Source organism: Procambarus clarkii, chromosome 69 (assembly GCF_040958095.1).
Source record: "Procambarus clarkii isolate CNS0578487 chromosome 69, FALCON_Pclarkii_2.0, whole genome shotgun sequence".
Lineage (NCBI taxonomy): Eukaryota > Metazoa > Arthropoda > Malacostraca > Decapoda > Cambaridae > Procambarus > Procambarus clarkii.
In genome coordinates this window covers 23,461,055-23,487,273 of record NC_091218.1, presented here as the reverse complement: position 1 = coordinate 23,487,273, position 26,219 = coordinate 23,461,055, and the positions used below count along the sequence as shown (strand labels likewise).

At 39.5% G+C, this 26,219-nt stretch overlaps 1 protein-coding gene across 2 annotated transcripts in view; it reads left to right on the top strand.

Moving 5' to 3' along the window:
- LOC123772139 (damage-control phosphatase ARMT1) overlaps nucleotides 1-25,857 on the top strand; it is a 38,245-nt gene extending 12,388 nt beyond the window's left edge. Inside the window, exons 5-10 of one of the 2 annotated variants that reach the window (XM_045765145.2) lie at nucleotides 1,223-1,388; nucleotides 4,855-5,026; nucleotides 15,434-15,602; nucleotides 18,196-18,373; nucleotides 20,393-20,431; nucleotides 21,362-21,495. In XM_045765145.2, the coding sequence (XP_045621101.2) occupies nucleotides 1,223-1,388; nucleotides 4,855-5,026; nucleotides 15,434-15,602; nucleotides 18,196-18,373; nucleotides 20,393-20,404 (697 nt within the window). In that variant the 3' untranslated portion in view covers nucleotides 20,405-20,431; nucleotides 21,362-21,495. Of the gene's footprint in view, nucleotides 1-1,222; nucleotides 1,389-4,854; nucleotides 5,027-15,433; nucleotides 15,603-18,195; nucleotides 18,374-20,392; nucleotides 20,432-21,361 lie in introns of both variants that reach the window. The other variant, XM_045765144.2, reaches the window with a different exon arrangement.
- Nucleotides 25,858-26,219: the final 362 nt, after the last annotated feature.

Sequence of the window (26,219 nt, the reverse complement as noted above, 5' to 3'; positions counted from 1 at the left end):
TCTGGCTTGGGTTGGAGTCTTCTCATGGGAGAGTCATCCTTGTAGTCCCATGGTGGCCTGCCAAACCTTGATTTCAGGCACTGCTTGCTCGGTGTCCAAACTGGGGCATTTTCCGCGGCTCCGCCTCTTTTAGCAGATCGGGCCAGTCCGGTATGTGGCTGGTTCAATCTACTCCTCCGCTTGTCGTGTCCTTTTTTTTTTTTTTTTTTACGCGGGTGTATCACCAATTGTATGATAATAAGGTGGCTTCTCTCGTGGTGTTGCACCTGCGGTCCTCATCTCGACGACAGTATGAGGTGTCTTGGTGGTCTTTTCCCCATTTCCTATCCTCATATTGTGCAGCGCTGGCAGAGCACTCCACTTTGCGTTCCATAAGCTTTCTCGAGCTTTGTTGCACCTCCGGTCTACTCATGCACTGTCTGAGCCATCCTGATCTTTGGCCAGGTTGCTCTCTTTTTCTCCCTTCTCAGTTTATGGTGGCCCCTTCGGTTCGAGTTTGCTTCCAGAAGGCTCTGTTTCTGTTGGCATTGGTCTCTGGGGGTCAGGTCAGTCTGGCTGCTTGAAGGCGGTGCACAACTCTTCCGGGATGCATGGTGCTCGAGTGCGCACTTGCTTTGATGTCATCGCTCATTTTCTCGGCTCATTTACAACATTGGTAAGTAAAATTAATTTTTTTTAAGGCAACACAATTGAACATTTTTATAAGATGAAATAATTTTTTGGATTTTTTTGTTTTCTTGCACCTGGGCATGTTGCAGGCTAAAATTGCAAGAGCAGCCCAGGGGTTAATGAATGGTTGAGTTGCTTGATTTCTCAATTTTTTTCTCGTGGAGATGTGGGTAATTTTGTGAAATATTTTGACTTCCTGTGCAGTTTACTTTGGTCATAGATTGATATTTGATACCATGTGCTCCTCATCTATATGACAGGAACATAATATGTATACCAATTGGTGTCTGCTTTCGTTGGGATGAGAAAGTTTTGGGAATCTGATGGTGGGGGTAGCTCTAAGGTACCAGTGTAGATAGCCCCTTATAGGTGCTACCTAGTGAGGGATGTTTCATTACACTCAATGCTCCATTTTTTTATGGAAACACTTCTCAAGGTTTTGGCTTACATAAAATCCTTTGTTGAAAATTAATTTGTTTATACTATAAAGTACTGTATACAATATTCAAAATGTATATAAATAATTTTAAATGAACTGAAAATTTTGTTTCAGTAATTCTCTTAAAGACTTTGACCCCTTCATGGATCAGAAGAGAAAAAGTTTGAGAGATTCCATGCAAGCAACCGAGGCTCTAGCAGCACACGTGTTGGCTCTGTGTAGAAATATGTCTACACTCTCACATGACCAGTTGAAACATCATGTTATTAAGCTGGTAGAGGTAAGGAATAATTAACACTACTATTCTTAGCCTTGAAATATTTTTAATTCCTATATTATGAAACTGAGAGTTCATGGATGGTTTCCTTTAGTTAAACAGTTTGTATCTATAATATGATATATAGTACTGTACAGAGGAAGGTCTTACGACCAAAGATAATGTTTACGACTACAGGAGAAGTGGCAGGTACGAAAAGAGAAAGATCGACCCTTGAGGATCACCATAAATGGTGCTAAACAGATGGAAGACAGACAAACTGAAACTGAACCTCATAGAGGCAACATGTCTAAATGCGACTTGGAACAAAGAAGTAATCAAATCTTTTGTCTACACGGTGATAGGGGGTAGGCATGCCTGTGAAATCGTACAAAAAGGCAAACCAACAAAATCACTAGAGAAAGAACAAGGGGAGGTTATCTTGAGATGATTTCGGGGCTTTTTAGTGTCCCCGCTGCCCGGTCCTTGACCAGGCCTCCACCCCCAGGAAGCAGCCCGTGACAGCTGACTAACTCCCGAGTACCTATTTACTGCTAGGTAACAGGGGCATTCAGGGTGAAAGAAACTTTGCCCATTTGTTTCTGCCCCGTGCGGGAATCGAACCCGAGCCACAGAATTACGAGTCCTGCGCGCTATCCACCAGGCTTTCGTGGCCCATGGGGAGAGGGAACATGTTCATGAAAATTATACACACTAACATGCATGGAGTGAGATAAAAAATACTGGAGTGAAATGATGTAATACAGCTGCAGACGCCAGACATTGTTGCACTCGTGATACATTCATGTATGAACACGTTAAATAAGCTACGAGGATGAGGGAAAATGATGTTCCCTCCATGCTAGATTTAGCAGTTGCAACATCAAGATCTGCAGGTTGGTACAAGAATTCAACCAACTACAAACCACTTATTTTGATGAAAGGGAGCAGTAGAACAACAGAAGTACATTTACATCGTATCAGGCTTGGATACCCATGTGCATGGGAAATAGGCTTACAGGTTCCAGAAGATGAGAAGAAATATCAGCATTGTGGAGAAATGCCCGACAAACCACTGAAACATTATCTAACAGTGCAGAGTTACAAACCCAATAAGATTTCAACTAAGATTCAACAGAGCAGAAGTTGTTAAACACATGGGGCATAATCTTACTGAAGCGAACATACAAATCATGAATACTCATACTCTTTAAGTAAAACAGAAACAAGAAACAAGTAACACTTAATGGGCCAGTCAGAGGCTTAGCACAAATTATTAATTTCATTATAGAACTCCTGCACAGGCTGCACAGGAATATCCCTGAAAAAAAAAACAGGAAAAAGGAAGAGATAATTGACATGAAGTACCTTCCTCCCCTTAGGCAAAAGTGACCATGTTCTTTTGGGAATAAAGTATGCAATGCATTATAATCTAGAAGAGAATTAGGAAGTTGAAGCAATTGAAAAAAATGGTTTCAAGAGAGGACATTATGAGGAACTTAGAAAGTTCTTTAATGAATTTGATTGGAAACACTTGCTGTAAGGCAAGGAAGTAAATGAGATGTATGAAAGATTTCATGAAACATATGGTGAAGGCACAAACAAATTTATACCAAAACAGAGATGCAGAACTAGAAAACAGTTCTGGTTCAATAGACTGCGAGGACTGCAAGAGGGCCAGGGACTAAAATACACAAAAATTGAATCCATATAGAAAGAGGCCGAACCCTCAATCATATCTGCAATGCAAAGAAGCGTGAAACTACGTGGCAGTGAGAAGAGAGGCAGAAAGAAATTGAGAAAGGGGTAGCAGACAAATGTAAAACAAAACCAGGCCTATTTTATAAATTCATTAAAAGCAAATTGCAGGTAAAAGGATAATATTCAGATGTTAAAAATGGGGAACAGATTCATGGAGAAAGAAATGTGTGAAACATTAAATGAACAGTTCCAAAGTGTTTGTACAAAATGAAATCTTCAGAAAACCAGACACAATAAGAATGCCAGAGAACAACAGGGCACAAAGAGGTCGCACATTTTTCCACTTCGTCTAGAGACGTCTAGAGATGAAATACTGTACCAGTTCCAAGCACTCCTCTGGGGATTTTTAGCCGAGAAGCTGCTTAAACAGGTGTTTGCACCTGTGGTACTCTCAGATCGCAGCGTGGTGCACCAAAATATCTTCAGCTACAAGCATAAGGAAACTGCCAGTAGATAAAACTATATTCAGACAGAAGGACAATACTTTTATAATCCTGTGGAAAGATAAGATAGTTGTTTCACTCATCACAACTTGCCACAATGCAGATACACAAGAAACGAAAGGCAATCTGTGACTACAATAACCACATGAAAGGTGTTGATCACTTCAACTAAATGTTCAAGTTTTATCATTTCACATGGAAATGTCACAAGTGGCCGAAGAAAATCATGTTCTACTTTCTGCAAATGGCTATCCATAGTACTTTTGTTATACAAGTACTACACAACTGATACAAAGAAACTCTCATTGCTCCAGTTCCATGAAGTAATAATTTGGTCACTGTTGAACTTTGAGTATAAAAATTGGCCTCTCCAAAATGACATCATGATACATGCTGGTGATGTACATGATGATGAGAGCAGATTTACTGGCGACAACGTTGTAGCCCCCGGACCATCAGGTGTGAGGCGGCCACTCTTCCCTTTTTCACCTCTAAATGAAGAATCATCTGACTCAGAAGATGAGGTTCAGAAGACCTAGTGGTACTGCTGCTAGGAGAAGACCTCATATTGTGGATAAACCCGAACATCTCAACAGAAATTTGAACCATTCCCTAATTTGCATCGAGAAAGGTCTGAAGTGTCATTTCTGCTACAAGTCTGGTATAAGGAAGGACACCAGGTATAAGTGCAAGTTGTGTGGTGTGGCACTGTGTCCTGCACCATGCTCACAAAAATTGAGGTGATAAAACTGAAAAGCGTATACAGTACAGTACCCATTTTAGTGCGAGTGCACGCTCACAGGAAACGCCAGGCCAATCTTGGGGTGGCCTGGGGCTCATGCGCCGTGCCAGGCAAAGTGTTAGGTGAATGTATTAACTAAATAAATTTTAAATTATTATAAAACTTTAGAAAATTTAAAGACATTAGGGTATAAAGGAGATTCTGAACAATAAGCATTAAATTTTGTTTGGAAAGTTATAAGAGATGGAGAAATCTTTAGAAAATTAATTAAATATGTATAATTCCTTCTTCTTTTGATATCCTGATCTCGTCTGCCAAGACAATTTATAATAATGACAGTATCTAAATGTTTCCATCAGGTACCTTAGCATAGACAGTACCCCCTTGGGCAAACATGGGAAAAAACATTGATGTAATATTGAATCAATGTTGATAATGTTAATTTAACATTACTCAGGTATATTTTACTTACTGGGATTTGATCTTATATTTCTCTTCACATGTTAGCTGGTACTTAGAATAACTGTATGAAGGACTTTTCCAGGTTAGTGTGTGGGGAAACAGATGTGATCTCAGCATATCCGGTGGTGCTGACAGATCTCAACACTCTGATCTATTACTCTCTCTAAATGAACTACTGCCAAACATGATTGTAAATGATTCAGATTCACTGTGGCAGCTTCTAGAAGCTCTTCCAGAAGACCAAAGGGATGTTGGTGAGTTAGTTTTCAGTGTGTTTGTTCTTTTCATAACATTCATGTACTGTATACTGTACATGGTATGTTATTTCACAAATATTTGGTCTGTCAAGACAGCAAACAAGAAGCTCCAAAGTAAAACCTCTTAATCTGCTAAGCTATTTGTAAGTCCTACATCCAAGTGCACATGGAAAGAGTATTGAAATCTCATGATGATCAGTTGCATATGGCAATCTGAGCACAGGAGTTTGGTCAGGGGGGTCTGGTAGCTGAGTGGACAGCGCACAGGAGTCGTAATCCTGTGGCGGGTGTTCGATTCCCGGACTAGGCAGAGACAAATGGGCAGAATTTCTCTCACCCTGATGTCCTTGTTACCTAGCAGTAAATAGGTACCTGGGAGTTGACAGCTGTTATGGTCTGCTTCCTAGGTAAGGGGGGAGGGTAATAGTAGTTAGTAACAGTTGATAGATTGACAGTTGAGAGGCGGGACGAGCTCAACCCCCGCAAGCACAACTTGATGAATACAGGAGGAAATTGCAGATAGCAATTGGAGCAATATAAAGGTTAATGAGATCAATTGATGACTGGTAAGCAGGCAAGAATTTTAAGGTTTATTAATATGATAAATTATGAAAAGCAAATTATTATTATAGAAATAGGCTCCTGGCATTATTTTGAACAGTGCCATGGAAAAGGCCATAGGTATTTTTAAATACAAAAGGTATTTTCTTTAATACTGCTCTAATCTCCTCATTAAGGAATTTCTTAGATGGCCATAATACCACAAAAAAAAAATTGGGGCCGATAGAAACACCATTGAGCCTATTTAACCCTTACATCACTTTCAAGCACTTGACCCATGTACTCTAATCAGCTGGAGATGAGTTAAGATGCCCTATTTTATTTGAGTCCTGTCAATTGGTTTTGAGGAATGGTTAGAGTCCTGTCATCATTTGACTCAAGGGAATCTAGAGTTTCCCTAGGACTGTAGTCCTAGAGAAACATCATTTGACTCTACGATTGTTTGCTATATTAAAAAAAAATCCTGAGTCTCTTGGTTTCCTTCCTGGACTTTAGTAAAAAGATGTGGAATATGTCTGGCGCATCACCATCTAGCAAATGAACCTGCAGGGCAGCCATGCTAAGAACATTGATGCCATGCAAAATTGTAAGGACTCTAAAGGACCTGGAAGACCTTAATGATGAAGAGGAATATATAACAAGCTAATGTAATTATCAGGAGAAAGCACTAAGCCATTATGACTGTATAGTACTTGGAAGTAGTTAATTTGAATATTATCCCTCAGACATAGAATGCTTCCAACCACACGAGGGTTTCTATAGGCTCCTCGTGCCTCTGTGAGGAGGCCAGGCTGGCAAGTGGTCCCCAGTAGGTCCATAGAACTCCATACACATGACTGATGCCAAAGTTTGACGTTACCATGTCAGCCTGGATAGCTCCGGGGAGTCTCTGGATCTCACGCAGAAAATGGCATTTCATTACATTCAATGCTGGTTTTTTTGTTTCTCTTGCCTCCAGTTGTTGAGTCGGGGAGCTTCATACTCTCCTTCAGCGGCACGGTTTCTGTTCTTTTGGCACTGATGGGTGTCATGTTTATTTGCAGTTCCTTTTTTCTGGTCAAGAATGAGTTGGTTTCCAAATGGGTCCTTTGGAAGAAAATGCAGAATAGAACCAGTGAAGAGCAGGGGTGCCATAGGCACAATCAGAGAACACTGTTTAAACATCAGAGGTCCACGGTTGTTCAACACCCTCCCAGTGAGCATAAGAAATATTGCCGGAACAACCGTGGACACCTTCAAGAGGAAACTAGATTGTTTCCTCCAAGGAGTGCCAGACCAACCGGGCTGTGGTGGGTATGTGGACCTGCGGGCCGCTCCAAGCAACAGCCTAGTGGACCAAACTCTCACAAGTCAAGCCTGGCCTCGGGCTGGGCTTGGGGAGTAGAACTCCCAGAACCCCATCAACCAGGTATCAACCACAGCAGGCGCCAGACGAGGTCTGCTCCGCCCCAGCTGTCGGGCAGGAGTTGCCACAAAGATATTATTACCTAATTATTTCAATACTGTATGTCTGATTGATTTTTTTTTGTTTTTTGCAGTAATATTATTCAATAGTGTGTATTGTGATATATTTATATAATAAAATGTGTGAACCATCGCTGTACTCAAAATTATGGTGTGCATATTAGTGATTCAATTATGTTCATAAAACAATAAACATAGTTTTGCTGTTATTACACTATATACACAGGTTATATATAAGTATCTGCATTTTTGTTCACCATAACAAACCACTAAGTTGGTATTGCGAGTCAAAAAGCAACGAAGAGTGACCACCATTCGTCAGCCAGCCAGCCACTCGCCACAGCTCCCTCCCTCCCTTACCTTCTCACTCTCCAACATACTCCTCCCACCATACTGTTTTTGCTTTTATTCACTATACACAAACATTATGTATAAGTATCTACATGTTTGTTCACCATAACTGTACATCTAAGCTAGTATGGTGAGTTCAGGCAATAAGAGACATAGCTACACACACAGTCTCAGTGCCGCCCTCACTGGTTCAAGGTCAGACGCACTAATATTTCTCCTCTAACAATACTGTTTGTGGTGTTATTACACTATATACACACATTATATATAAGTATCTACATGCTTTATTCACCATAACTGTACAAATAAGCTGGTATGGTGCCCAAAAACCATAGTGGTCACCAGTACACATGACGTGTCATGCAGACAACATACCTCCTTCACCAAAATGGCAGCTCCCAACATACTCCTATTGCTGTTATTACATTCTATACACACATTATATATAAGCATCTACATTTGTGTTCACTATAGCGAACCACAAAGCTGGTATGGTAAGTCCAGTCAATAAAAGGTGGCCCCACACAGTCAGAAGACGACGCCACCTTCCTCCCTCTCTCCCTCAGCATTACTCCTCCTACCATGGAGCACAGCATTAAATATCACCAAAATCCTGCTATTATCAGAGTCCTGGTCAGTTTTATCACAGTCAGGGGTCTTCTGTAATACTGTCATCGAAAAATAATAGCATGTACAGTAGAACCTCGAGTTACGACCGCCTCAAATGGCGACCAATTTGGGTAACAAACATCCTGATCCCGACAGTTTGTCTCGTTAGGCGACTTCTCATTTGAATAACGGCAACACCACATGGTGGGATCGCGGGCTGCTTCTCGCACATTCTCGGACACCTCCGACGATGCAAATAAATTATTTTTCTTTGTTTAAAGATGCTATTAATGCTGGGATGTTGCAAAGCATTGATTTTTTTGTAGAAAAACGAAAATAATTTTTTTAAAGAAAGAACAAATGTCAAAAAGGTTCGTTAGGTGTTTGTCAGATAGGCTGCTCCATATTTCTTAAAAAAAAAATGAAGAATTTTAAAAAACAGAACAAATGTCAAAAAGGTTCGTTCGGTGTTTGACAGGTAGGCTTCTTCATGTTTCTTAAATAAAGAAAAACAGTTGAAACAATTTGAAGAACGGACAAATGCCATAAAGGTTCGTTCAGTGATTGTTGGGTAGGCTGCTCCATTATTGAGAAATAAATGAAAAATACAAAACAAATGGAATACATTTGAAACACAAAGATTGTCATAATGGAGCAGCCTACCCGACAAACACTGAACGAACCTTAATGGCATTTGTCCGTTCTTCAAATTGTGTCAACTGTTTTTCTTTTTTTTAAGAAACATGAAGAAGCCTACCTGTCAAACACCAAACGAACCTTTTTTGACATTTGTTCTGTTTTTCAAAAAATTTAATTTTTTTTTATTTTTTTTTTTTTTTTTTTAAGAAACATGGAGCAGCCTACCTGACAAACACCAAATGAACCTTTTGCTATACAAAAAATGAAAAAATTGAATAAATTTGAAGAAAGAAAAATGTCATAAAGGTTTGTTCAGTTCAAGTACTGTATGTTTATTGAGATAAGAAAGAAATACATCTCAAAGGGATAGAGTAGCTTAGGCTATTTCTACCCCCCCCCCCTCCCTTTGTTCAGTGTATGTAAGGTAGGCTGCTCCATTATTTAAAACATTGAATATCATATTGATGTTTTTCGGTGGTAGAACGGATTATTTCTATTTACATTCTTTTCAATCGGGAAGTTCATTTTGAATGACGTCAGTTTCACATGACGACCATGGCGCCAGAACGGATTAAAGTTGTTATTCGAGGTTCCACTGTACATATATATTTTGACATTTTTAGGCGATGCTGTCGGCTCATGCTGCGTGCGCCATATTTGGTGGGTCACTCAGCACTGAGACACTCACACCCAGGAATGTTGCCCACGATTTTTTTCTAGGTGGCGTTTGTTAACTATCGGTCGTGGCTGGACTATAGCTGCCCCTATCCCTCGCAGGGCATTTAAAATCGTGTGCTTGAACCTCGGTTGTCTATATATGTATTGCGCTGTTTCGGTAAAGTTACTCCCATCGTCTATATGTATGTATGGCGCAGTCTAACCAGTGCTTTTCCTTATTAATGGATATAGACAAAAATAAGTCACAGCTTCATGTCATCTTTTGCAGATGACAAAAATCAGCATGAATACATTGAAAACTACAAGCTGATAGTTTTTGATTGCAGAAAATAACATGATGTTTAACATTGATAATTTCCAAGTCCTTAGGTAAAATTGAAGACCTTAAACAAAATATAGGGTACAAAACACAATCAAATCTGTCCTCAGTGGGAAGCATCGTGTAAAGGTTCTGGGAATAATGTATGGCAACCTAACATTTAGGGACCATAACCAAGCAAATACTGTTTAGCATCAGCCAGGAAAATGACAGGACAGATTACGAGAACCTTCAAATCCAGGGATCCCATCACTCTGCTCATACTATTCAAATCACTTTTACTGTGTTGTCTTGAGTACTGATCGGTACTCACTTTCCCCTTTAGAGCAGGAGAGATTGCAGAAATGGAGGGAATACAGAAAATATATATAGCACACATAGACACAATAGTGCACCTAAACTATTGGGATTGTCTCAAAGCTCTCAAAAAGTATTCTCTAGAAAGGAGATAAGGAGAGGTATCAAATAATATATACATGGAAAATACTGGAGGGCCAGGTGTCAAATTTGCACAGTAAAACAAGCTACTGGAGTGAATGATATGGAAGGAAGTGCAGAATAGAGCCATGAAGAGTAGAGGTGCCATAGACATCATCAGAGAACACTGTATGAACATAAGATGCCCCACAGTTGTTCAATATCCTCCCTGCAATTATAAGAAATATTACCGGAACAAAAGTGGAAATCTTCAAGAAAAAAATGAACAGTCTTCTGGAAGAAGTAGTGAACCAATTGGGTTGTAATGAATGTGCGCGCCTGCAGGCCACTCCGAGCAACAGCCTGTTGGACCAAGCTCTCAGAAGTTAAGCCTGGCCCCAGGCCAGGCTTGGGAAGTAAAACCACCAGAACCCCATCCAGGTACAATTCAAGTACAGTCTATGAGTATGAGCAACCTCATGCTTATGATGATTGGAAGTATTCCACTCTTTTTGGCTGTATACACGAATATGTCCATGGCCGATATTCGGCACTGGAATTTTGGAGGTCAAACAGGGTTCTGGCGGCCTGATGTTTTGTAACTGTGCCTGGGCCTTGGCACCGTTGTGTGGCCTTGGGTTGTCTTTCTCACTTAAGATATCCCTTCTTCATCCTGACTCCTACAGTGCTCCCTCCTCCTTGGTACTAACTTGCTGGCACTCTTCTCAACACCAGCACCCACCACTGTGTTCTGGTAGTAACTCTCTGGCTCTCTTCTCAACACCAACACCTGCCATAGTCTTCTGGTGCTAACCATGTGTTTTTCCTTCACCATGGGTAGTTAACTTCATGGAGCCACAAGGAACTCCCTCCAAAAAACCAGTGTTGAATGTAATGAAATACAGTACTAATTTCTGGATAAGCCCCAGTGGCTCCCCAATTCCATCCCTACCCTCCAGGTCATTAACCCTTAGACCCCGCATATTACAGCGAATATAGTATATTATACAGAATGTAGAATATAGTATACTATATTATAGAATATAGTATACAACGAATATAGTATATTACAGCATAGTAGCGAAAAATATTCAAATTATGTAAAAATAACTTAAAAATGTTAAACAAATCTCCAACTTATTGGCTTCAGTGTTGTGAACCTTTTATCAAAATGTTTTCAGAAATTGATTTTAGACAAATTTTTGAAAAATAAAAACGTTTTATTGATAAGAACAGCTCCTAATAACTGGAATGGAAAGATTATGCAGTGATAAAGAGATGCAAGCACCTGTCCTATGCTCAAAGAAGAACCATAATACTGTAGTGAGAAGTGTCCACAAAGTAGATATGCAGTTGGTGCCTTTATATCATTGTAGAGTAATACATAACAACACAAATAATATTGAATAACTATGTTAATATGATCTTTGTTATATATCATATAAATACACTGTTCAATGTTAATATATGTTACTTTCATCAATGTCCCAAAAATATTTTTTTATGGGAATTTTTTTATTTTTTTATTTTTTTTTCTCCTTTGCTTATTATCTGATTTTGTTGTAACCTTTACACCCTGGAAATGCATGTGTTTTCATAATTATGTGAAAATAGAATGAAATTGGTCAACAAATAAATCGGTTACAACTCGCAAGACTTAGAACTTGATTTTTTTGGCTGATTTTTTCTCTGATTTCAAACTATTTTCTTTGGCTTCTTAAGTTGTTTTGATGATTAGGGACCATATTAGGGCTTTTTCACTTGTATAAAGTATACCCTAAATATGTCCCCTAAATCATTATAATTATAATACTGTAATTATCCCTATATTTTGTTTTTTTTTGGGGGGGGGGTATTTTTCTTGACTTCATTACAACACATACTGACCTACAACTTTCAAATATTCAAGTACAAATGCCAAATAATGTTTATTAAAACATACAATTAAATTTATTAAAACTACATTTAATCATTGTTGATAACTTCAGTTATCTCTGAAACCAGAGTTTCATCTTTGAGTGGCTTCTAAAATTCCAGTTTTTAACCGATTCTCACTATTTTGACATGTGTGCGCTCAGCTGTATGTTCTACAATTACATCAGAATGAATTTTTCATAAACTTTATACATTTGGAGTTATAATTTTTTTTTGGTTTAAATTAGACGCATACAAACTGTATTTCAAATGCCCTATTGATGATTTTTTTACAGAAAACTACAGTATACTGAAAACCTATATTCTACTTTAATGAAAATGCAGATCATATGCTATTCTGAGAGAATAATAACATTAAATGAACAATTAATAATAGTTCATATTTTTTTTATTCTGAATTGAAAATCTGAAGTTTTCAATGTTCTATTTTAAAATTATTTTGATTCTCGTTTTTGAAGTTACGCTGTGATCATTTAGACAAAGTTGGAGCATTTACCTAGATGATTATGCAAAAAAAAAATTGGAGTGTTTGTGCAAGTTTTAAAAAATTATGTTAGATTATTTTTTGTCAAATCATATGTGTATGTATTGCGCAGTCTAAGGGTTAAATGGGTGAACAATTTGCGTTAAGTGGGTGTTTGCATCTGTTCTAGAACTGACAGCTCAGACCCTGGCAAGCGATGAGCTGCTTTTCCTCTTTCCCCAAATGACTGGGGGAGGTGGGGTAAACGAGCTCGCACTGATTTCAAGTGAATTTGATAATTTCTTTACATAGTAGGAGGCATTCATTGGGTGGGTTATTAGGCTTTAGTCTCTTGAATCCAGAGGTTGTTTGTTTTGCCATGCTGACGTTCTGGTTCCCTTCCCCAGTGAGGTAGTGGAATGTCACCGCTCCCTGCACCTCTGTGAGGGGGTGCCAGGTTCTAATTCCAGTGCCTGGTAGGCCTATAGAACTTCACAGCTTATGCAATCTAGTAGATGGGGAACCATCTTATTTAATAGCCTTTGGGAGCTACCAGGGCTCACTCAGAAATTGGCATTTTATTACATTCAACTCTGATTTTTTACATGAATTTTTGTTTCCTGGATGCTAGAAAAGTGTGTTAGAAAAACTTTTTTTTTTTTTTTAATAGAATAATGTTGCACTGAAATTGCCTGTACAATTAGAGGGTTAAAAAAAAAAATTGCCATCCCCCTGTACAGTACTTCAGTCTTGAATATCTTTCCAAGTAACCTTGCTTTTTTTTAAGTTATTTTCTCCAGCTGTCTCTATTGGCATTTAGATTTTCCAGTACAGTATTTGTTTTCTGGACAATATTTTAAGTGTCTTGGTGGATTTACAAGAAACTTTAAATACTGATGTAACAGTATAATACAATATACTGTATTCTGTAATTTAGAGATCAGTAGGATCCACCTGATGGCTCTTTGGAAATAAACATTACCTGATAATTGGAAGGAGCTTTGGATTTGCACCATATTCTTGATAATGAAGACAATGTTTTGCACCAAAGTTTGTATATAGAGTCAAGAGGGAAATATCTCTAATTGTATTAGATATTATTTATGTCCTGCACTATAGATAGAGCTAAAGCATTGTTAAGAATTTTTTTTTATATAGAGCAAGTACTTTAGCAGTAAAATGATTTACTAACAATGTAGTGATGTAATAAAAGTAGAAAGAATCATGCCATTCATTGTGTTTAATACTATGTTGTAAATTTTTTTGTGCATTCACTTGTATACATTTGACCAATTTACCTTTTAATTGTCCATATACAGTACTATTTTGCATTCCTGTGAAATACAATACAGTACCTGTAAATTTTGTAATTGTGCATCACAAGATACATTAACCACTGTGCTACGCCAACCGAGAAAACTCAGTCGGTGGGAAACTGCGTAAACCGAGAAAACACCGTTTGAATATTTCGTACCCATTCAAAATGTGTGCGCGGTAGGTTGTGTATAAAATGGACTCGTGGGACCTCCAGTGAGAGGCAGCTATCTTGGAAAAAATTCCCAGAATGTCCTAGGGCTACTGGCTGGCTTAGTGCTGAGTGAGCAACCATGGGTGGCGCACGCATCTCTGGCTCCCAAACACCTGTCTGACGCGGTGTTAAAAATGGCTCTCTGTCGGTGAAATTCAAACTTTATTGTTTGAAGAACATAAGGGTCATGATATTGATGAAGCTAGGCGCATTGAGGACCTAACACACAAGTCGGTTGCAAGTGATACAGCACCGATGAGGACGATATAGTGAGTGTATCCAGTTGTAGCTTTGAGTAGCTCTTGCCCACCCATGCCATCTCCAATTTTTATAGATGATACATAGATGAATCATTTTCTGGGTTCAGTGATGAGGCATCTTATACAAGTAGCATAGATGAACAGTGTTAGCGGCTTCCATGGTGTTTTCCATATATATTTTCAAGAATAGCCGAATCTCTTCTAGAATGGCTGAATCTCTTCCTGATTGACTGAATCTCTTCCAGAATGACTGAATCTCTTCCAGAATGACTGAATCTCTTCCAGAATGACTGAATCTCTTCCAGTGAGGGACCTTACAAAGCCATCTTTTTAAGACTACAGTACTTACAAATTGATCTTTTCCTATAATCTTTTCAAGACTACCTTATGCTTCACAAGCTTGGCTACATATCATCTACAGGTACTAAAGCCAAAGGTGTACATGAATGTGTTATTTGCAAGCACACAGAACAAAGAAACAGGAAGCAAAAATCTGTCTGTACCTGGTGCAACAAGAACAGTCGTGCTGTGTACCATGGACTGCTTCGTTGATTATCACTCGCTTCTGAAGTACTGTGTGTGTAATACAGTGTAATACTGTGTAAATTGTGTGTGAATCTGTACATATTGTAATTTTAGTGAATATTTAACAAGTAATATTGCAACAATAAACATTTATTGTGGACACATTACTGATATGTATCACAGTTCCATGGAACATTATAAACATTCTGTTGTATACATATTGTAAAGTACACAAATATGCATCATATACGATAAACAAAACAAATAAAACCGCATTGGAAATACGTAGAACAAATACAGTAACTGGAAATAAATTTGTGGCAACTTGCGGTGCTTGAATGCCGCGTGCAACTGCCTCTGGAAGCTTTATGCATGGGCGACCAGCCCGTGTTGCCAAAGTAAGTGGAATTTTTTAGTTTTTTTTTTTTTTTTTTTACATGTATGTGTTCAGGGAAGGGAATTTATCATTTTACAAAGCTAAAAAAAAATTGCGAACACTTGATTTTATGCTCAAAGGGGAAATGTCACAATAAACTTAGCGCATCACAGTGGTTAAACTCTAAGAAAATTTAGACATTTTCAGCAAGAATGAAAAAGAAAAGAAAAAAGAAAATTTCCCAAATTTTAGTAATTACAATGTATTCTTTGTCCACAGTACTAATACTAGACAATGCAGGATTTGAACTGGTCACAGATCTGTGCCTGTTGACCTTCTTAATGGAGGCAGGCCTTGCCACCTCTCTCACCATCCACCCTAAGACACGTCCCTGGTTTGTGTCGGATACTCTGCGTACAGACCTTTCCTGGACCATCGACACACTAAGGTATATCGTTGGTTACATTTAAGGGCAAAGTAAATGCTAGGAGATTAGGCAATTATATAATTTAATAGGCGTTTAGTAACCACAATTTCTGGATTAGTTGCTAAACAGACATTCTTTGAAGTAGGGATAAAATTTTATCTCAAATGCATTCATTATTTTCATGTTTTGTAATTGATAACTACAATAATCTCCATGTATAATCTTATCTGTATGATTTCAAACCCCTACACAATAATATCCTGCCACAATATATCCACAATAATATCCTGCCTGTGTTTTACATTTTAAGATAGCACAGCTTTTTCAAAATTGCACCAGCTTATTGAATTGATTAAGTTCACTTTCCTATTAGAGAAGTTAATAAGCAAATTCTTTTTTAGCAGCCTAATTAAATAAAAATTATTTCATTAGATAACTCTACAGCATATTGCCATATTCAGATTTCAAGCTTTAAAACCAAAACTTTTTGTTGATCAAAGGGAAGCATTTACCACAATTACTTGCAAGAATTATACTTCTGGTAGCATTATATAGATGTGAAATATTGGCAGTAAGTACATAATATACATATATCAGCATAATTGATTGCTAACAAAAATCTTCTGTGTATAATCTAATAATTGTATTTTAAGTTGAAAACTTAAACATGTACGTACGGAAACCACGTACAAAACTCGGGCAAATCATAACATAGAACGAAAAGGCAATGTAAAGGATCTGGGTGTACTCATGTCGGAAGACCTTACCTTTAAAGAACACAATAAAGTAGCCGTCACAACTGCAAGAAAAATGACAGGTTGGATAACAAGAACTTTTCACACTAGAGATGCTATACCGATGATGATACTTTTCAAAACGCTTGTGCTCTCTAGAGTACTGCTGCACAATGACAGCACCTTTCAAAGCTGGAGAAATTGCTGACCTGGAGAGCGTGCAGAGATCCTTTACTGCTAGAATCCACTCAGTAAAACATCTAAACTATTGGGACCGACTAAAGAGCCTAAAACTGTACTCCCTTGAGCGCAGGCGGGAGAGGTACATAATAATTTACACGTGGAAAATATTAGAGGGGCTGGTCCCAAACCTGCACACAGAAATAACATCACATGAGACCAGAAGACATGGCAGGATGTGCAGAATACCCCCATTGAAAAACAGAGGTGCAACTGGTACTCTGAGAGAGAACTCTATCAACATCAGAGGTCCGAGACTGTTCAACACGCTTCCACTACACATAAGGGGCATAACTGGCCGACCCCTCACAGTGTTCAAGAGAGAACTGGATAAGCACCTCCAAAGGATACCTGATCAACCAGGCTGTGACTCATACGTCAGGCTGCGAGCAGCCGCGTCCAACAGCCTGGTTGATCAGTCCGGCAACCAGGAGGCCTGGTCGACAACCGGGCCGCGGGGACGCTAAGCCCTGGAAGCACCTCAAGGTAACCTCAAGGTAAGGTATGTTTTCAATACTGAACTACAGTGACACCTCGGCTCACGAATGCCCCTCTTTACGAACTTTTCGGATTACGAGCCCAATTTTTTCGGAAAATTTGAATCTGGTTACGAACTTTGCCTCGGGAAACAAGTTTGCTGATACGTGTATGGGCCGACCTAGCATGTGGTGGCATGGTGATCTCTACCTAGTGATTATCACTCCTGAATTCTTTGCAAAGATTTTGTTTTTTTCAGTTTTTTGGCTATTTGAAGATAAAATTTGTTATTATATAACTCGCCATGGGTCCCAAGAAGGCCAGTGGTAAGGTTCAAGCCAAGAAAACACACGTGAGAATGACCATAGAAGAAAAACAAGGTCATTCATAAACATGAAAATGGTACAGGGGTTGTTGAACTAGCTAGGCAGACAACAAATCTTCAGGGAAGGAGGAGGAGGCAGTAGAGGATGTCCCTTCCTTATTAAGAAAATGTGTGCAGTATGGGAAGAACGGCAAAGTTTTGCTGAAATGAATCGCCCAGATAAAGTTTTAGTAGGCCATTGTATTGATCTTATTAATGACAATGTGAAGTCTCACTACAGAGAGGTGTTATAAAGAAGGGAAAAACAATCTTCAATGGAACGATTTCTAGTGAAAAAATAAAGCAGTGAGCCAAAAGCAGGTCCTAGTGGTATGCAGGCAAAACGTGCCAGTGTGTGTACCCCAGAAAAGTCATCACTGCCTGATGTTATAATGGAAGGGGACTCCCCTTCCAAACAGTAACACCTCTTCTCCTTCCCCCCCTCTCCTCACAGTCTTCCACATGCCAATACGAGTCATCAATAAAGGTAAGTAATAACTTGTACATACTTTTGTATTGAAGATTTGGGTGAATTAGGTATAAAATTGACTTTAAAGTTAATTTTTTGGGAAGTCTGAAACGGAGTAATTAATTTTCCATTATTTCTTATGAGGAAATTCGCTTCGTCTTACGAATTTTCGGGTTATGAGCTGTCTCTGAGAACGGATTAAATTCGTAAGCTGAGGTACCCCTGTACAAGGAATTTACGGCAAAATTGTATACAACTTACAATATTTCCTCCAGGCTTAAAATATACAGTACTTGCACACTTGTGTATTGATTTATTTGTTTAATGCAGAGAAGCTGGAGAATGTGCTGGAGAGATGGCTAATAAATGGACAAATTACATTTCCCTTGGACGGTGGAAAATCACAGAAAATAAATTTTGGACTTTGTCTTACGACTTTGCTGATATGAGGGAGGTTGATCCTGAACTATATTCTCAGCTGAGCAAGGCATCTTTGATTATCTTTAAGGTAAAATATTCCATGTAATTTGTTATTTTCCATTTGCAAATTGTTTATTTTCTAAGTCTTAGTATTTAGTTCCTCCTTATCCCTCAGGCTGGGAGCCAGCAATAATGCAATTTATTTGTAATAATTGAGCCCTGCAGTAATTATTGTTTTATCACATAGCGGGCAGCATATAGCAGTTCGACTAGGAAGTGTTACCACCATTTCATAAGTTGTCTTATGCCTTCTTTCACCTCTGACCTGCTAACGCTCTTCCTGAGCCTCCTTGATTTCTGGATTTTTTTTTCTTGTTTCTCTGTCCAGGAAAATAAACAAAATTTAGTCCAGGATCTCTGGAGGGAACCCCTTGGTAGCCTCCCTGAAGTTTATTGTTCCATATTAAAAGGTTACATCAGTTTCAAAAATTCTGATTGGCTTACCAGGGACCATAGCTAAAACCAGGCCCCCTCATAGAGCCACAGGAAACAGCTTGTGGCAATCTGCCACCCCACTGGAAAAAAAATCCATTAGTCGGCAAAGTTTTACAGGAAGGGTCACAGAAAACACTTCCCCCCCCCCCCAGAAACCCAGCATTGAATGTAATGAAATGCTTCTTTCTGGAGGAGCTATGGTGTTTCCCTGATTCCCCTCCCTCTCTCCAAGTTCATCGGTTCATGCGGGTGTTCATCAGCTCCAAAACTGATCAAGAAAGCCAGCCGAGGGTTGAGGCCGGGCTTCCTGGTTGCGGTATTAGATACTAAAGAATTTTTAGCTAGTTTGAATGAATCCCTTGTTCTGTGTGAATCGTTTGCATAGTTTGTGGACTCTTTATGTAAAACTGTGCTGGTTTTCTGGACGATTTTTCCAGTGGGGTAGCAGATTGTCACCTGCTTCCTGTCTCTCTTGAGGGAGGGCTTTGGTCCAAGGAAGCCAAACTGAACTTTTGCAACTAACATTTAGTAGGGAGATGTCTCAGCAAGATTACTTCAGGGAGCCACTGGGATTCTACCAGAAAGACATTTCATTACATTCAACACTTCTTTCTGTGGAGAGCTAAGCGCGGTGTTTGTGGTGACGTCATACGTGTTTCCTTGGTTTTGATTGAGGAGTTCTATAGCTAGTTCGGCTTTCAGTTTGCAAATTATTTGATCGGCAGTAGTTTGTTTTGGAATTCTTACCTTTCTGGGTGCCTGACCTGGTAGATGGCAGACAGACTGCTTCCAATTACACGGGGGTGTCTTTAGGCCATTGCTCCTCGTGCCTCTCTTGAGGGGGCCAGGTTCTGGCTCTGGTCCCCGGTAGGCCTAGAACTCCTTCGACTGACTGTTGCCACGGTCTAATATATACACATCAGCCCGGTATAGCTTCGGGGAGCCTCCGGGTCTCACCCAGGAAATGGCGTTTCATTACATTCAACGCTGGATTTTTTTTCCTTTAATGGGGTCTGATTTGTTATCCCTCACTTTTGGTTATCAGGTTGGGAAACTTCATGCTTGCCTCCAAAGCAGAGCTTAGAGACTTGGCTTCTCCAGGGGTTCATTACATTCTTTGTCTGGTTGTGCTGTTGAGGTGGTCCACTGTTACTAGCATGCCACTTAGGATGCACTTGCATACCTTTTGTCAACCCGGTCTTTGGTTCCCTGTTCCAGGGCCAGTGGTCTGTCCACAGGCCTATGATGTCTGCAAAGTTTGTGGCTCACTGCATTCTTTGCTAATACTGTATGTCATAGGGTGGATATGGGGGCCAGTAATTTTTAGCACTAATCAGATACTAGCAACATGGTTCATGGTTAATGTTCCTTGGCAGCACCAAGTTTGCATAGCATGGTCAGGACATCCTGACTCCAATTTCCTTTAGGGTTACTCACTGCACCTACTCTTTTTTTTCCACAGAGAACCCCCCCCCCTCTAAAATAAAGTGTTGAATGTAATAAAATGCTTCTCTTTGGAGTCTTATTCATGATTTCCTGTTCCCACTTGTCTCCTCTTTTCATGGTTCCTCGGGTTGGCTTTTGGTGGTGCATGTCTGATGGGGGAAGCTAGCTGGAACCCTGAGTCACCAGGACTGCCATCTGATGGCAAGTGAGTGTTGCTAACATTAGTGGTTGGTTCTGGACAATGAGTGTGTACACTACACACAGAAATCATAATAGCGTGATGCATCAAATGAACAAAATCATTAGGGCCGTGATGAGGGTTCGAACCTACGTCCAAGAGGAGCCCACACACGCCTTACTCGACTGTGCTACGACATGGTTAAAAGAATTGCAACCGGGAGTTCAACTGAGCTCCCGGTTCAGTTGAACTCCCGGTTGCAATTCTTTTAACCATATCGTAGCACAGTCTATTACGGCGCGTGTGGGATCCTCTCGGACATAGGTTCGAACCCTCATCACGGCCCTTGTGGATTTGTTCAATGAGTGTGTACATCAGGGTTACCAGTGTTTTCCATGCAGTTGCTTGTTTAGGTGTGCTCTTTTTTTTCATCTTTCAGCTTGGGTTGCTCTTGTATCCCCCAAACTTCCATTGCATCTATTGAAGCAGCCAGAATATGGTCCTTGTTTGCAGGAGGTACCCATGACTAATTAAGGATCTGGTGGGGTACTTCTGGCTTGGAGCTATCCACCAGAACATGAGATTTAATTGCATTTAGTGCTGGATTTTTATTTACTAAACATTTGTTGGTCAATGTGGCTTTGCTATAAACAAAAAAGGTGCAGAAATGTAGGTTCTATCATTTGTAGTATTAAAAAAAAAATATTTATCAGGGATATGGTCCAAATTATTTCAGACAATTTAAGGTATACTCTCTTGTTTGCACATGTATTTGTAGCATACAGCAAGATATTGCATAACTTTTAATTTACAGTACAGTACATAAAAATATGCATGCTTATAACAGTCAAATATGAGTTGGCAATACAGTATTTATAGTGCAAGGATTCAGAATTTAAAACTTTTTGCAACTGATAATATAAGGAAGTTTAATTTCATTACATTAAATTTTTTTAGGGAGACTTGAATTACCGCAAACTCACTGGAGATCTGAACTGGCCAACAACGACTGGCTTTGAACAGGCTCTTCGCGGTTTCTTCCCAGCCCCAGTATTAGCTTTACGTACAGCTAAAGGTGGACCAGTTGTTGGACTGGCTCCTGGCATTAGTGAGAGAATTGCAGCAGTAGCACCTGACTGGAATATTAGTGGAGAGTATGGGATGATCCAGCTCTGTACTTCTTCATGATATGTTGACCTTTAATCGTTATTGTTATCAGCATGTTCTTGTCTTACAGCTTGTTTATTTAAATTTGATGCTTAAATCAAGTTTTGTGTAATTAAATGTTTGGAAACATAACAGTGGGGTAGCATATTTTGGGTCATTAGGAATAGTACTTTTATTGTTAACACTTTGCGTGGCCCGGTGGGCCCTCTGCAGTGCACCACACGGTAGGCAGCATGTTGCCCATGAGCTCATAACCACACTCAAATGTTTATACTCTTTACAATTTTCTCTCTCAATTTCTGTGCTACATTGGTCATTTCGGTATCAAATTGTTCACAATAGAATGCTCTAAAGGGATATATGCATATAAGGTCAAAAAGAACAACAACTTTACCAATATCATAAAAGTACATCGTCATGTGAAAACAAACTGCTTTTCGTTATTGTTTACAGTCGTTATTCATTCCCTACATTATTTGTTACACTATATCATTCGTTTTTGTGTTGCTTCATGTTTATAAAGGCAGTAACAAAAAATAAATAAGGTAAAACTACCGGAACAGGCACACGTTTCAAACCGAGAGTATGCTGTGGCAGTCAAGAGCGTTGTCACGAAAACCATGAGCCTCTTGTGTGGGTGTCCACCCACTCAGAGGTGTCATGATGCCACGTGGGGTATACAGAGAATGGGAAGACGTTGGCGCTCATTTTAAAGTCCCATAATAATCGGACAATAAATGGAATTTTTACAAATATTTTAATTGTTGACGGCATTAACGTCATGTCGCACAATACAGTACGTGTATTGTATTAATGATTGAGAACGTCATCACAAAGCAAAAGTGTTAAGAAATGAAGTTTCAGTATTTCCGTTGTCAAAATATTTGCTACGTTTCTTGCTGTATTCTTGCATTTGATACTTTGTTAAAATTGTATTGTCAATGGTGGTTGTTATTGTGGTCTTGTCCCATATTATTGTAATTCATGAAGTTTCTGGCAAGTATAAATTTAATACTAACCAAAGGTTTGGTTAAAATATACCATAGCATAGAATTCACTTTTATATTTTATTATTGAAATGATGAATTTCCAGTTATGATAGTGTAACTTTAAAGTTGAATGTGGCCAAATAAAAAAATAATTTTTAAATGGATGTCTGAAATGTGATATTTATATTAAGAACCATTATCTTAATTCAAAGTTTTATGTGTTATTTGAAATTTAGCCCAGGTTATGGAACTGGTTAGGTTATTCAGAACTGTATTATCCATCAGAAGATGTTCTGTCAATCTTTTTACATGCAAGTATGACTGTGTACAGGGGTGTGTTAGAAGCAACTCCTGGTACCTTGCCCTAGATGTGAACCCAGGTCCTCTTTCCTGCAAGACTAGTGTGCTAGGGTAATGTTGAGAAAATGCTTGGTTTTAATGAGGGGGAAAACACCATTATGGGTGTGAGATGAGAGCTTCTGCAAGGAATAATTTAATGTATTATGCAATTAGTAAAAACCCAGCAAGATGTAATGAAGTGCTAATTTCTGGAGGAGCCCTTGTGGCTCCCTGAAGCCATCTTCCCAAGAATGCTTCTGGCCTGCCAGGGACCAGTCAGAACATGGCCTTCCTCACAGATGTGTAGAGAGCTGGTGACAATCTGCCACCTCACCAGTCACGAAGCCCCAACCCAGAGATACGGCATCAATAAGCACGATAAGCGAACGGGGAGGATGGTGCCATAGAACAGAACCTTGATAGGCCCAAACCCACTGATCCTAGAAATGGCAGAACCAGAGAAACCTGAACAATGCCCAGATTGAAACTCTGCCTAAAGAAAGACCCTGCAGGCAAAGTCCAGGCTCCAGCATAACCAACCAGCCACTAGGGGCCAATCCAACCCACAGACAGCAACAAAGTGGCAGGCAGAGCAAAGCCACTGTAGGGAAGACAGAGACTGACAACCACAAACAAGGCCCAGCCTAGTTCAAACCAGGGATGGAACCAGCTGGAAAGATCACCAGCTTGCCAGGAACAATAGGATACACACCCACTGTGTGTGTGTGTGTGCTGGCACTCTTTGCACTCTGTTGCAAACAGAGGGATAGACAGTTGGAACAAGTTAAGTAAGAAGGTGGTAGAGGCCAAAACAGTCAATAGTTTCAAAGCATTATATGACAGAGTACTGGGAAGACGATATACCACAAGTGTAGCTCTCGTTCTGTAATTACACACACACGACGCTTTGCGTAGCTGGGCCGGAAGGACCTGTACCACCAAAGAAAAGACAAGAAGCAAGACATGAGCCACAATGTTCTCCATAAGTGGCAAAACTGGTGCTTATATGTTCTAGGACAACAGCTGCTGAGAAGCCTCAAGAGAAGAGGGAGGCTGAGCGCATAGAGACCAAATGAACATAAAATGCAAGTAGGGACTGTGCTGTTGGAGTCAGACCCTACAAGCAGCTATGCCCCACAGTTGGCAGTAGGACCGACAAGCACCCTATAAACTAGCACCAAGTGAGGGAAGAGTTTGGCATAGCAATCCAATAAGACCAAACCAAAATATAGCAGGGTAATTACCATAGCCTGAAGGACGTGAACGATACCCCCAGGCACCAGGGCTGCTTGCCAGAAGAACAGACACCATCTGCCACCAAAACCATCAAGCTATGTGTGGTGACTGTGACATCCCATGTAAACAGGTGTACAAACCACCCCCCACCCCCCCCAGTGCACCCAACACAACCAAAGTATATCCTTAACTATGGGCCTAAGGCAAGGATCCCCACCCCCCCAGTGGTCAGGGAATTTCTAGAACAAACACCTAAACACTCCAGAGAAGGGAAACTCTGGCTGTGCAAAGGAAACATTAGCGGGTACATAGGGGAAAAGAACCCCAAGCACATGCAGCTTGAAACACCAAATGAGCCAAGCCCATTCAACAAGCCAGGATAAAAACATGTGAATGAAACCTACACTAAAATGGAAAACAATACACAAAGCAAATGGCCCACACAGGACAACCAAATCCAAAGATGGCAAGCACTTAGCTTGAAGCTTCAGGGCTTGCCCACAAGCTGGTATGACCAAAAACACTACAGGCTGGTTGCAAAGACACCAACATCAGGAACAGGACTGACTTTGGAAGCTGGTGTCTGGGCTGGTTGGTGGTGCTAATCAGTACTGTACTAGAGTTTCGAGCTCACTTCAGTGGATCCTTTATTTTATTGTAACTCATTTGCAGTTGTTTGGAAGTTTGAGACTTAATTTTCTGTAAACCTTCCAGTTGCATGTAAAACTGCAGTAACTTTCTGGAGGCTTCTTTTTTACTGGTGAGGTGGCAAATTGTTATTGCTCATTGCACCTATGTGAAGGGGGGTTGGGGGGGTGCAGATTCTGGCTCTGGTCTCCAAAAGACCAAATGGAACTACAGTATCCACAACTGATGGGACTTCTTAGTATGAAGCATTCTCAGAAACATAGCTTCTGGGAGCCACAAGGGACTCCCTCCAAACATTACAATAGTTGATATGCTAATGCATTGACACCTTGTCTAGAGGGAATATTAAGTATGAAATGGGTGGACATATTGAATAAGAATGAAGTGCTTGACCTAGGAGTATGTAAAGGTGAATAAATATGTAATTTGTTTTGTAAATTGATGCTACAAATATTTAAGTGAAGAGGGCAGGCACATTTGCATACATAAGATGCTGGAACCTATAAGCAACTGGTTGCAGGCCATTGTTTATTAGAAATGACAGAGGAAGCAGCAGCTTTTATTATTGAGAAAGCAAATTATGACTGGTTTCTCACATAACATTAGAAGCCATTTCTGAATGTATTACTGTGATTTAAATAGTTACTTGCATGTAATTAAGGTACCTTTATATTGAGTAACCTTTAAAGACTGTCACAGTAATGTGGCTGAAAATTACTTGATCCCCGAGATCTGAAAATAAAAGGTGATAACGTTTCAAACTGTCCTGGGCCATTATCTAGTCAGACTGAAGCGTCACTTCCTTTATTTTCAAATGTGTCTGTAGGGCATCTCATTAAAGAAGTTTATAATAATTTTTTCTTTATATCTTTGATCCCTGTGGGAACTTGCCTAGAGTGATGTCATTTTATTTAGAATCTGAGATATTTCAAGCATTTGCAAGTATCAGATTAAGAGATGCTGAAATGCTGAAAAATTTAAAAGAATAAATGGAGTGTTAACTTCTGATATTGTTCATTTTCATTACAATTTTCATTTGTAAAACTTTGTACTGCAAATGTATATAAATTTTTACTCATTAGTTTATTTTAACTCCTTTAAAGGATATTCCAGAACAAAGTGCAGTGTTAAATTGTGTCTACAATTTAGGCTGCAATGCACTGGTGTTTTTTTCCACCAGTGAACATTAATGACATACAATAATACCTGGGTTCAATCCATCACATGTAGCTTGTTTCTTTTTCTTGTTTTTTTTTTTTTTTGTACACTATTTGTATTCACAATAATCAACAGCAGAAGACCTTCATAAACCAGTCCATTTTAATTGGTTAAACATACCCAGCAGCCAAAATTGAGCTTTCACATACCGCTTGCAGTTGTGAGTTTTGCATTTTCTCGTGCTCACTCATTCATTCCACCCTCAGAGTGGTCTCCCA